The sequence below is a fragment of the Microcaecilia unicolor genome, chromosome 4 (assembly GCF_901765095.1).
Source record: "Microcaecilia unicolor chromosome 4, aMicUni1.1, whole genome shotgun sequence".
NCBI classification, from domain to species: domain Eukaryota; kingdom Metazoa; phylum Chordata; class Amphibia; order Gymnophiona; family Siphonopidae; genus Microcaecilia; species Microcaecilia unicolor.
In genome coordinates, this window is record NC_044034.1 from 336,332,787 (window position 1) to 336,346,209 (window position 13,423).

The window sequence follows — 13,423 nt, forward strand, 5'->3', positions numbered from 1 at the left end:
GTTAGCCTTGAAATAAGTAACTGTTTCTAACTCTTTCTTAATCTACAGGTGTCTGTTGCACCAGTTTTTTTTCAATGCTTTCTGTAAACCATCTCATCCATAATCCGCTTTCCTGGGCTGCAATTATCAATCACTCATCCTTAGGTTTCAATTCACCTGTCCGTAACCATTCATGTGTCTGATGTTTATTCACAAATGGTTCCTGGAGTAACGTTTTTTATTTTCTGTTGTACTTATATATTTGCCATTTTTTGTTTTTTCCCCTGTTGATCCAATTCCTTGAAGAGTATTTTTGTCTTCCTTCGCAAATTCTGTTGCTTCCTTCCCTTTTGATGCTGATAGATTTTCAGCTATTCTTCCTCCTTATAATGCTTGTCCAGGTGTAATAATGGAACTGGATTCTGGAAGTTTTCTTTCAGATTTCAACAGCTTTTGTGCATTGGGATTTAATGATGTCATGAAGCCTATGATAGTAGTTTGATAGCTGTAATCTATTTCCATGAGACTCATCCTTCTTTCAGATCTTGGAACGTACAGTTTAGGCATACACTGATTCTTATAGATGACCTCATGTGCATAATTTGATTTTTGTGTTTTTTTTTTTTAGCTTTTCAAGGTCTTTAAGATGCGGTCTTTAATACCAAAGCTATATGAGAGTGCAGTAAGTGCTAGTTGATTAATAGCTTGTATGTTGTTCTGTGATGTAAATACACTCGTTAATATCAGTCTTCATTTCCTATAATCTTTACTGACTTTTTTTTTTTCTATCGGTGATTTCTGCTTGATAGTTGTTCCTGCTCCACTCCTAGATACTTAATTACACCTTCTTGTTCAAGTTCTTTTATCTCAGTCATCAGAGAGATGTTTTCAGTTTTCTCAACTTTCCCCTAAGGAGAGTCACCTTGGCACATTTGTCCAACCCAAAAGTCATCTTGATGTCATTTTGAAAAGCTTTTCACCACTTGTAGTTGTTCCACTAATTGGAGGAAGGCTAATCCCATAGCCCAAGGAGTTAAGAGTACTTGGTGGATTAAGTGCCAGACAAAACAGAAGCGGGGACAGGGAGGCTCCCTGAAATATGCCTCGCTGAATCTTAATGTTAGGAATAACGAGTTTTACATCTCTATGCTGCAGGTGAAGTGTAGTTTGCTACATTTTCTTGGTGTACTTGATGTATTCAATCAGTTCAGGGTTTATTTGTATATTTCAAGGCAATTTATCAAGGAATGTGGGATGCTGTCAAAGGCTTTCTTATAGTCAATCCTAAGACTTCTGCTTTTTTTTTTTTTTTAGCACTGGCCATGATGGCTTTATTCAACATTAACTGGTCTTTAATGCCATATTCTCCTCTTATTGCACTTCTGCTCTATTGCCATGATGTTATTAGTTTATATGATCATATATTCTATTGGTATGTATTGCAGTGAATATAATGTCTGCCTACAGTCTATAATCCTTACGTGAGCCCATGGGTGCCTTTGCAAATACTGATCCTGTTGTATTCACTCTAAATAAGAGAACTTATTTACAGACATTTCTAGTGGATAAATTAATTCTTTGCTGCAACTGCCTTCTCATGTGTGTGTGGATTCCTGCTGTTAGACCATTGTCTTGAGGTTCAAACTGAAGGCCAACAGGGAGTGTACAGAAAGCCATTAACTATTACATGCCATGGTAATCTCTTCTCTGATATATCCGGATATCAGCTTAAACTTTGTTTTCTATAATTTCCCTTGTCTGCCTGTGGACCATGTTATAGTGCCCCTGTATTTCACTCAGAGAGTTGTTGCCCCCTCACCTGTGTGAGAAAAGATAGACAAAAGTGAGTGGCTTAGTGGTGGTGTATGAGGCAGATGGGCATAACAGAGATCGACCCTAGTGTACCCAGAGCTGAGTGGGCAAAGGGTTCTATAGAGAAGAATTAATGTGGAGAGTTTGTGTGAAAAATATTTGCTTGCTTGGAAGCCATTGTCTAGTGATATTGCCATGCCCAACTGTAACAATGTGTAGGTGTTATGATGGTAGCCTGGGAAACATAGACACACTTTAGTAAGGACATTAGAGGCATTGCAGATCCTCCTGCATGTTGAGAGAGTGAAATACCTTTGCTTTTGTAGCTGTCCTCTTGCTCCCAGGTGGCCTGATAGCTATGTGTATACAATCGTTAGCCCCTAAAACACAAGGGACGTGTGCTAGCACTTAAAATTTTGCCATGGTTTAATATCCCTGCAGTTCTTGCTCAAGAAAATTCTAATTTCTCTCCTGAGAAAAAACATTCAGAATATGACCTAAGCAGAGTGAGGTGGCTGAATTGCCTATGCCAGCAGTGCTCCCTCCCCCGAGGTGTCTGGAATGCTTTTTAGTGGCGAGGAAGACTAAGGTGTGATTTCCAGGTATATTTGCATGGTATGTCCTCTCCAAATGGCAGGTTGTAGCTGAGCCTCTAGGTGGTGACATAGGTGGAGTATGGTCATCTTGTAAGATCTGAGTCTTTGTAGGCATTTGTCCTCTGACCAATCCGGGAACTGTGCTTGGCTTTTAGAACCTCTGCAGGTTCTGGTTCCTCCTCTTGCCTTTCCCTCTGAGCTAGATCACAAAGGAACCGCTTGTGTACACTATACATTGTAGCTAGTCTACCTCTCGATCAGATTTGCTGCCACCACCAACCCTACATAAACTTATAGCCATAGAGACTAAAAAAGAATCGTGAGAGGAGGAGGAAGAGCATGGAGAGAGAGGCAGGATGACATTCTACATGAGCCAAGGGGAGGATAAGAGAAGGCAGAGGGAACAACAAAGTACAAAGAGAACAACTGACTGACCATAAACTCTCAAACAAATCTTCAACATTGATAATCCTCCATTCACCAGCTCTCAAAAGGCAAGTTCCATGTTTAGGTGTAAAAGTGGACACCCATTTTTGACAACATAGGCCCGAAATTACGATTCAAATATTCTTTTCTTCTCAGTTTATGACCTATCTAGTATATGCCCATTCCCCACCCATAACATACCCCTTTTTTAGGCGCACATTTTGTGCATACTGCCCCATTTATAAAATAGCATTGAATGCAGAAGATTGGTACATGAATACATATGCTATTTTTGTACAAGTACTTGGTGCATATCCTTTATAAAGTCACCCCCACTATGTCTAGATGAGAAAGTGCTTATGGCCCAGCAGTTCAACAAGGTCGGAGTTGATCTGAAAATCCCAAAATCAGATGAATCCCTCAGCTAAGGAATTCCCCACTCGTGGTGATTTTATCTTGCTTATCAAAAGAGAAGACAATTGCTTACTTATGACAGAATTCTCCATAGAGAGCAGGAGAAGACTCACATTCTTGCCCTTCTCCTCCAAAGACTGATGCATAAGCGCCATACTATATAAGATGGAATTCATGAGATGGCGACCGCTCAGAAATTTTCACATGTACTCAGTCTTCTGGGCTTTTCTGAGCCATGAGTAATATAGTCCATGTTGGCTTTGTCAGGTGATATTACCCACTTTTTATCTTGTCTTCTGTTTCTACAGATAACCAAAAGCTATTTTTCTTCAGTCTGTACTACTTCTGTTCCTATTGCTCAGTGTTTAACGTTTCAATATTTTATTACAGATTCTGGACTTGTCATGATGATCGCTTTTTGTACATGCTAATGGAGTATGTACCTGGAGGAGAACTTTTTAGTTACTTACGCAATATGGGACGTTTCAATAATGGCACTGGACTGTTTTACTCTGTTGAGATTACTTGTGCAATAGAAAATCTACACTCCAAAGGAATAGTTTACAGAGACTTAAAACCTGAAAATATACTATTGGACAAAGAAGGACACATCAAGCTTACAGATTTTGGATTTGCCAAGAAGTTGTCAGACAGGTAATGGATGTTCTATTAAAGCATTTGAAATAGGGGTGAAAATTTTAATCACTATTAGCTACGGCATGCATTTTGGCCCAGTAAAGTGTATTTCAAACCAAGTGCAATAGTGAAACTGAAAATCAATACTTATTGGTAATGTAATTTGAATATTTAAACTTTTAGAACTGTCATATGCCTTTTAAAATTCACTTTTGAAAGGAACTCTGGAACGAGGGAGCATAGGATGAAAGTGAAAAAATACTTCTTCACAGATACTGTGGTGAACTCATGGAACGGCCTGGCCTGCTGGTCGAAGTGGTGGAGATAAAAACAGTATCTGAATTCAAGAGCTTGGGACAAGTATATAGGATCTCTAGTGGAGTAATAGGGAGAGTAGATGGCATGGCTGAGCAGACTGGATAGGCCATATGGTCTTATGCCTTCATTTTTTTCTTTGTTTCTTCAGCCGTAGTGTTTCAGCACATTTCCAACATGAGAAACAGCCCTCACAAAACTAATTGATGCTAGATTCTGCTTCTGACCTTGCCAGTGAAGGGGGAAGGCATGCAATAAAGTTAATGTGAAGGAATGGGGCAAACACTTAATAAAGAGAAACATGCTCTATCTAGCTCTACATGTGCTTTATGCAAAGCTCAACTTCTTACAATTACTAATGGGTACATGGAGCAAGTGATCCTGATTTGTCAGTTAAAAACATAAGACTGTGCCAGCTGAGACCATCCAAGAAATGCTCTCTTAATTCTAAACACTTATAACCCAAAGTTATGTTCTCTCAACAATTAAAAAAAAACAATTCTGGATACCTTAACTCTGGATAGATGTGGATAATGAAGGGCTATCAAAATGGCATGGGGTTTGTAACAGCGATTTTTCCCACAGCTGTTTAAAAGTAGTCCTGGAGCCTGGTCTTAGGCAAAAGAGGAAGTTGTGTGTGTGTGTGTGTGTGTGGGGGGGGGGTTGGATGGGAGTCAGCAGCATGCAGGATACGACAAATCGGTGCTGCTGTCAGGAAGCGGTCTGTAAAGGTAAACATGGTAGGGGCGCCTTAAAACATTAATGTGTTAATCGTGTTAATGTATTGTCCACCCCAAATTTGAAATTATAAGCATAAAGGGCCTAATATGCAAAAAAAAAAAAAAAAATAAAGCTGACCTTCTAAATCTGTACCTCATTTTCAGCCTAAGGGCTCTGTTTACTAAGCTGTGCTATAGGTGCACTTGCATTTTTAGCGTGCACTAAAAATTAGTGTGCGCTTACGCTAGAGATGCCCATAGGAATATATGGGTGTGTCTCGTGTTATCATGCACTGATAGTGCACACTAAAAACGCTAGCACACCTTAGTAAATAGGGCCCTTACATTTCAGCTGAAATTTCTTCTTAATTTAGGAGATAAAGTTTTATGCATATAAATTTAGGCCTGCCGCTCATTTGCCTAAATTTGAGGCTAGTGCCGAAAATCAATGCCAAGATCTAAGGGACCCTTTTATTCAGGCTTCTATCACACAATTATCCAAAAATGAGTTTTGGTTCAATGTGGCTTACATTTAACAGTCAGAGATTACATTGATTCAATTACATTTACAAGGTTGTATGATGCTGTGTTTTACAGTGATTGGCAAGATTATTATTAGTGCATATGGAATAGTCAGTGAGTTTCTTGAGAAGATATGTCTTAGTTCACTTCTTAAATGAAAAGATGCGTTACAGTTAGAGGTTGTGTTGTGTATTGTTCCAGAATGATTAGTGCATATTTTACTCATAAAATTTCCTGAAGCGTTAGAACTTTAGGAAATTTCTGATCTGGAGGTAGTTCGTGATGCTTCTTATGACTATATGGGTGTACCACCATTTTGAGCCCAGGTAGCTAAATCCCGCCGTGTAGGTGACTTATATAGTATGTTTTTGCAGTTGGACAGGTGAAGTAGTAAGTAACCTATAGTTCCTGGGTTTGCATTTCTTGATGATAGTTTGATCTTGTCTAGCATGTAGTCCGGTGACATGCCAAACAGTATTTTGAAGATGGTTGTACTGGTTTTGAAAAATAGTCTGGCCTTGATCAGGAGCCAATGTAGCATTATGAGTAGTGGGGTTGCTCTATCATATTTTGACTTTTTGAATAGCAATATCACTGCTTTGTTTTGGACGGTTTACAACGATCGTAGTAGATTTTCTTTGCAGCCTACATATTTTGCATTACAATAGTCGGGTAATATCAGCATTTGCACTATAAGACAGAATGACTGTCTGGAGAAATAGTCTCTGTTTCTTCTCAGTTTTGATGTGATTGCAGCGACTTGGTCTTCAAGGGTCAGATGTTTGTTGAGAATGATTCCTAGTTTTTTTATTTGTGTTTTGATTGTGTAAGATTGATCTATTAAGGTTTTGGTAAGTAGTGGAATTGTGTTGGCTGGATAAAACTAGGAGTTTGGTTTTATCTCAGTTCAGTTTGTTTCACAGTTGTGGCCCAATTTTCCATGAGGTCGAGTCGTTTTTTGGCCTTACAAAGTATCTCTGTGATGCTGTTGTTGACAGGTATGTAGATGGTGACATCGTCTGCATATATGACTGGGTTTAAACCAATTTTTCCATTTTCTTGCTATGTGGTACTTAATGGACATTAACATACGCTAAGCTTTAGTAAACTGGCTCCTAAGTTCTTTTCCCCACTTGCTCAATCTGCCTCTGTTTCTACCCACTTTTTATGTTCGTAAATATAGGGGATTATTAAAATTTTGAGTTTAAATTTAGGCACTCGGCTTTTGAAATTTTTTTTAAAAGGCCAGTTTAGGAGCATCACTTTCAAAGCAAAGAACTTAAATTTTTAAAATATTGCACTCAAAGTTCTTTAAGTACGCTTTTCAATTTTATATAATTGGTATATATACCAAGCAACCACCACTTTATTTTTTTTCTATTTATAGTATTTATATCACAAATACAAGCTGCTTGCAAAAGTACACACAATTACAATTGCAACAAAATACATACAGGTGCAAGGATGGTTAACATTCAGTGAAGTGGATAAAAAGAAGTATAACACAGCCAGTGTGACCTGTACAAACTCGCCACACACTTGCAAAATGCATAATAGTCCTTAGATCAGAATTAAACTTAGTCACTTCTCTCACTTCCCTTAGCCAGAAGCATTTCTAGTCTCCCTTGATCTTAGATTTGGATCTCCATATAGGCTATTATGGATATTTTCTCTTGGTTCTCCAGGCTACTTATCCCCCAACTCTGTCACTTCCTTCTCCTTCCTCACAGATTAAAAAAATGGAGGGGAGCAGTTCTGTTTGCTGCAGTGTTATGTGGGAGAGTGAGGGGTTTCCCTGCATTTTAGCAGTGCTTCATTCAATCATGTATGGAACCATTGTGATTCTGTGGAGGTTGCACACTGAGATTGAGTACTGCCTTTATTTTCTCCACCCTGCAGGTTTCTGGAAAGAGCCATGCTACTGGGATACATAGTAAGATGGGTCTCGTGCCTAGCACTTTCAGATTGCTGCAGGGACTGTTCTGTCTCCGTGTGGGTGCTTTCTGGTGCACTTTTCCTTTGGCTGTGGCCATTTTAACTTTCCGCCTCTAGATCTGGGTCTGGCCTTCGATAGCATGACATCCCATGGACTCCTTTCTCTTCGGGACTATTCCATCTCTATTGCTGTTGGGGCTAGGAGTGGTGAGCGGCTTCAAAACCCTTCAGTGAGAGTGCCAAGGCGGTTCAGCTCGGCAGTCGGTTGGCCTGTTCTGCGGGGCCGGCAGCTGCATTCGCTGCCTGTTGCGATTTCGCAAGCTTGGATCCTCTAGATAGAGTCTGCTTACCTTGCTAGTGGTGGGTTACCGCGGAGCAGTTCTGTGCCGTGAAGCTTGGTAGCTTCGGAGCGACCCTTTGTTTTTTTTGTTTTGTTCTTCAATATTGTAGTCCTTGCCTGAATTAAAAAAAAAAAAAAAAAAAGAACACTGAAGGGCAGTCAGGGCAGAGGTATGGCAGTCCCTATTTCTGATGCTCCTTGCTCTTCCAGGCCTCTGAGTGCTATATGCTTCTCTCTAAACTCTTAGAGCAGTTATTCTATGTGTTCCGCAGGAAAGCCGGGTACAATGGCTCGTCATTCCAGCCTTCTTTATTTGCTTCCTTAGGACCAGCAATAGTTGGTGCTCGTTTTTTCTCTTTGTCATAGGTCTTGAATCTGCAGCTTAGGGCCCTGATTTTGCATTGGTGTCTTCTGTCTAGCTGCTTGCAAGATCTGCCAGACAGGGGTACTGCCAGGGCCTGGCTGTGCCTGCATTCTGCGTTTCAGCCCTTTCTGTATAGACCTTCCATATGGCCTCCAGGGGAGCTGCAGCATGGGTGGCCACCTTCTGGCTGATTTTGACTCTTGTGGTTTGCTTCGCCTAGGCAGTGCTGTGGTGGCTTGGTTCGCTACAGGGCGTCATCCTACCATGTTGGCAGTTGTGTTTGCAGGCATCATCGTCGTCGTATTTTTAGGAATTAATCTCTTCGATGTTGGCAGCCAACACGGGTTCCCTCTTTGGATGTGGAACTCAGCCCCTTCTCTCAGTGTTGAGCATGGCTCCATCTCTGCCTGTGGGCACCTTCTGGTCTCTGTATATGGGAAATGGCTCCATTGCTGGCTCTCGGGCATGTCCCCATTTCTGAATATAGAGTGCAGCTCCTCTGCTGAATGTGGATCACACCTCCGTCTCTGAATATAGAGCACAGCTCTATTTCCGGAGGTTGAGCTTAGCTCTGACTCTTTGTATGGAACATAGCGTCATCCTTGTATGTAGAGTGTGGCTCCATCTCTGGAGGGTGACCTTGTCTCCGTTTTGGGATATGGGGGTCCTGCTACACCCCTAGCAGTAGAGCAATACTTTGTCCTCTATCTTTCCTCCATTCTGGCATATGGACATGGGTCCATCTCTGACTGTTGAGCTCACCTCTGTCTCTGGGTGTAGAGCTTGGGTCCATCTCTGACTGTTGAGCTCACCTCTGTCTCTGGGTGTAGAGCTTGGGTCCATCTCTGACTGTTGAGCTCACCTCTGTCTCTGGGTGTAGAGCTTGCTTCCATCTTTGAATATAGAGCACAGTTCCATCCCCGGAGGTCGAGTTTTCCGTCTCTGGATAAAGCACGGCTCTGTCTCTGGATGAGGAATTCATCTCCATCTCTGCATATGGAGCACAACTTGTCCTCTGGAGGAGAAACACACTTCCATCTCTGACTATAGAGTGCAGTTCCATCTTTGGATGGGGAGTGCACCTCCGTCTCTACATATAGAAAACAGCCCTGTTGCTGGATGGAGAATGCTTCTCTGTCTCTGGTTATGACCATTATGGCTTCATTTCTGGCTCTGGAGCACTTCTCCACCTCTAGATACAGAGCCCAGCACCATCTCTAGCTGTATGGCATAGGTCCATCTCTGGAGGAATGGTGTAGTCCCATTTCAGGTGATGGGATGCAACTCTGTCTCTGCTTGTAGGGTGCAGCTTTATTTTTGGATGTCAGGCACTACTACATTGCTGAATGTGGAGGTCATCTGCTTTTTTGGATATGTGACGCTTTTCCTTTTTGTGGGGCACACTCCGTCTCTGGCTCTGAGCAGTTCCTTTTCTTGGTGTCCGTCTCTCATTAATATTGGGAGGTTGAGCACAATGCCATCTCTGATATTCTTGTGTGCTTTTTTTTCCATCTCTGAGGTGCGGTTCACTGTGTTCTCTGGCTGTGGAGGGCAGCTTGGCCCCTAAATGTGGAACGCAGCTCCCTCGCTGTGGGAAGGATGTTATTTCATCTTTGGGATGGCCTCAGCTTCTTCTCTACATGTACAGCACTGCTTTTCCTTTAGATGTAGAGCACAGTTTCAGTTCAGGCTGTAGAGTGTAGATTCCTCTCAATATGCCGAGCACAGTGGCATTGGTCTATGGTTCTCACCTTCCTTGCTATTGTGAGACTTGCCTTTAGGTAATCCTGCTTAGATTCACGAGATCTGTGGTGCACACCTTCATAGATGTGTCTTCATCTCTTTTTGGAGAGTGTAGCTTCATCACCTGTCTGTGGAGCACAGCCCCCTCTTGTTATGTGGTGATCAGCTGCTCCTCAGTACGTGGAGCGCACCTTTAGCCCAGTGCGTGGCTGCAGGCGACAGAGCTTCATCCCTGCAGAAACCTTGGCTTTGGCTGTATTACTTGGGCACAGCCCAGTCTTTGGGGTCGGGCATAGTCTCCTTTTGACAGTGCCCCTTGGATTATCCAAGGTTGGGGCACATCTTTTCCGACTCTTACTTAGGGCCTCAGCTCAGTCTCTGGGGCCCAGCACTGGCTCTGCCAGAGGGACAGGTCTTCTGTCCTAGTGTGGAGTGCAGCTCCAGTGCAGGCAGTGGGAGCACTGGTACAGGTCAGTCTGCTGAGCTCATTTCAGTTCTACTGGTATACATGGCTTCATTGCTGGCGATAGGCCGCACCACCTGTACAGGTACTGTTGCACCCTGATTCTGTGTACAGCCCTATACCCCATGTCAGGTGCTACTGCTCATTTTCAGACTAGTACGGGGCCCCTTACTCTGACTAATTGGTTGACCTAGCATGTTTGGCAGGGGTAGGCTGTGAGTTTCCTTGCATTTGATGGAGCTTACCTCCACGCTTGAACTCGGACTTTGCTTCCCTGCTCATTTTTGGCACGCTGGTCCTGCAAGGGTGCCACTCTGCCATATACCTTGTGTGGTACATCTTGCTGGGGTGGTGGAGGTGAGGCTCTACCCCTCTTCTGGGTGGAACGCACGTCTCTTGCCGTTGGCATGCGGCGCCTTTCTCTCATGGATATTTGTTTGCATCTCTATTGGGTGAAAGTTAGCTTCCGTTGAGTCAGATGTAAAAAGACTGGAAAAGATGCAAAGAAAAGCTACAAAATGGTATGGGATTTGCGTTGCAAACCATACAAGGAGAGACTTGCTGACCTGAACATGTATACCTTGGAGGAAAGGAGAAATGGGTGACATGATACAGACGTTCAAATTTTTGAAAGGCGTTAATCCACAAACAAACAGCTTTTCGGAGATGGGAAGGTGGTAGGACTAGAGGACATGAATTGAGGTTGAAGGGGAGCAGACTTTAATGTTAGGAAGTATTTTTTCACGGAGAGGGTGGTGATATGTGGAATGCCCTCCCACGGGAGGTGGTGGAGATGAAAACGGTAATAGAATTCAAACGTGCATGGGATAAACACAAAGGAATCCTGTTTAGAAGGAATGGATCTACGGAATCTTATCGGAGATTGGGTGGCGACGCCGGTAATTGGGATGTGAAACCGGTGCTGGGCAGACTTCTACAGTCTTCACACTGATCGTGACTGAATTGATATGGATGGGCTGGAGTGTAAATTTTAAGGGGCTTCGTCGTTAGCTTCAGAACTGGAGGAGTGGCCTAGTGGTTAGGGTGGTGGACTTTGGTCCTGAGGAACTGAGTTCAATTCCCGGCACAGGCAGCTCCTTGTGACTCTGGGCAAGTCACTTAACCCTCCATTGCCTACCGCATTGAGCCTGCCATGAGTGGGAAAGCGCGGGGTACAAATGTAACAAAAAAAAAAACCGGTGCTGGGCAGACTTCTACAGTCTACACACTGATCGTGACTGAATTGATATGGATGGGCTGGAGTGTAAATTCTAAGGGGCTTCGTCATTAGCTTCAGAACTTAGTACAAGAACAGTGCTCGACAGACTTTTATGGTTTGTGCCCTGAGAATGGCAAGGACAAATCAAACTCTGGTATAAAGTATCACATACCATGTAAAATGAGTTTATCTTGTTGGGCAGACCGGATGGGACCGTACAGGTTTTTATCTGCCATCATTTACTATGTTACTTTGTTTCTCAAGTTTGACACCTCCGAGTGACGGCTCGGTAGCTCAGTGGCATCCTCTTCTCTGCTTACCTTTCGATAGCCCACCCTAATGAGGACTACTTTGATACATTCCACAAGTCTCTGGATTGTTGATAAGGAAAGAAAAATCTTGCCTGATGATTTTCTTTCTTTTAGTCACAGCAGATGAATCCAGGGTCCCTACCTTTCTGTTCAGCCTCTCTTTTTATCTTTGTGTTTAGCCTTCTGGCTTCATCGACTTCGGCTTGTTATCAGGTTCATATTTCCTAGCTGTGAGGAAGGAGTGCTATTTACCTGTTTTCCTGTTTCTCCTTCTGCTTTGTTAGGATGAATACTGATTGTCCAAGGAGCGTACCATCCTATATGACAGAGCACAGTTTAATGCTATCTCCACCTGGTGGTAGATGGCCACAGTCCACAAGTTTTGGGATTCATCTACTTTCCCTCCTCCGAGCGAATTCCATTTACCACCAGAGGGTGGTGGTAAATGGATTTCGCTCGGAGGAGGGAAAGGTGAGTAGTGGAGTGCCTCAGGGATCGGTGCTGGGACCGATTCTGTTCAATATATTTGTGAGTGACATTGATGAAGGGTTAGAAGGTAAAGTTTGCCTTTTTGCGGATGATGCTAAGATTTGTAACAGAGTGGACACCCGGGAGGGAGTGGAAAACATGAAAAAGGAGCTGCGGAAGTTAGAAGAATGGTCTAAGGTTTGGCAATTAAAATTCAATGCGAAGAAATGCAAAGTGATGCACTTAGGGAGTAGAAATCCACGGGAGACGTATGTGTTAGGCGGGGAGAGTCTGATAGGTACGGATGGGGAGAGGAATCTTGGGGTGATAGTATCTGAGGATTTGAAGGCGATGAAACAGTGTGACAAGGCGGTGGCCCTAGCTAGAAGGTTGTTAGGCTGTATAGAGAGAGGTGTGACCAGCAGAAGAAAGGGGGTGTTGATGCCCCAGTATAAGTCGTTGGTGAGGCCCCACCTGGAGTATTGTGTTCAATTCTGGAGGCCGTATCTTGTTAAGGATGTAAAAAGAATTGAAGCGGTGCAAAGAAAAGCTACGAGGATGGTATGGGATTTGCGTTACAAGACGTATGAGGAGAGACTTGCTGACCTGAGCATGTATACCCTGGAGGAAAGGAGAAACAGGGGTGATATGATACAGACGTTCAAATATCTGAAAGGTATTAATCCGCAAACGAACCTTTTCCGGAGATGGGAAGGCGGTAGAACTAGAGGGCACGATACGAGATTGAAGGGGGGCAGACTCAAAAATGTCAGGAAGTATTTTTTCACGGAGAGAGTGGTGGATGCTTGGAATGCTCTCCCACGGGAGGTGGTGGAGAGGAAAATGGTAACGGAATTCAAACATGCGTGGGATAAGCATAAAGGTATCCTGTTCCGAGGGAATGGATCCTCAGAAGCTTAGTTGAGATTGGGTGGCAGAGCCGGTGGTGGGAGGTGGGGGCTGGTGGTTGGGAGGTGAGGATATTGCTGGGCAGACTTATACGGTCTGTGCCAGAGCCGGTGGTTGGGAGGCAGGGATATAGTGCTGGGTAGACTTATACGGTCTGTGCCCTGAAAATGACAGATACAAATCAAGGTAAGGGATACACAAAAAGTAGCACATATGAGTTTATCTTGTTGGGCAGACTGGATGAACCGTGCA

The 13,423-nt window shown here is 43.2% G+C and overlaps 1 protein-coding gene across 3 annotated transcripts in view; it reads left to right on the forward strand.

Moving 5' to 3' along the window:
- PRKX (protein kinase X-linked) overlaps positions 1-13,423 on the forward strand; it is a 135,769-nt gene that overhangs the window by 57,498 nt on the left and 64,848 nt on the right. For all 3 annotated transcript variants that reach the window (XM_030202077.1, XM_030202076.1, XM_030202078.1), the window contains exon 3: positions 3,618-3,881. In XM_030202077.1, the coding sequence (XP_030057937.1) occupies positions 3,618-3,881 (264 nt within the window). The remainder of the gene's footprint in view (positions 1-3,617; positions 3,882-13,423) is intronic.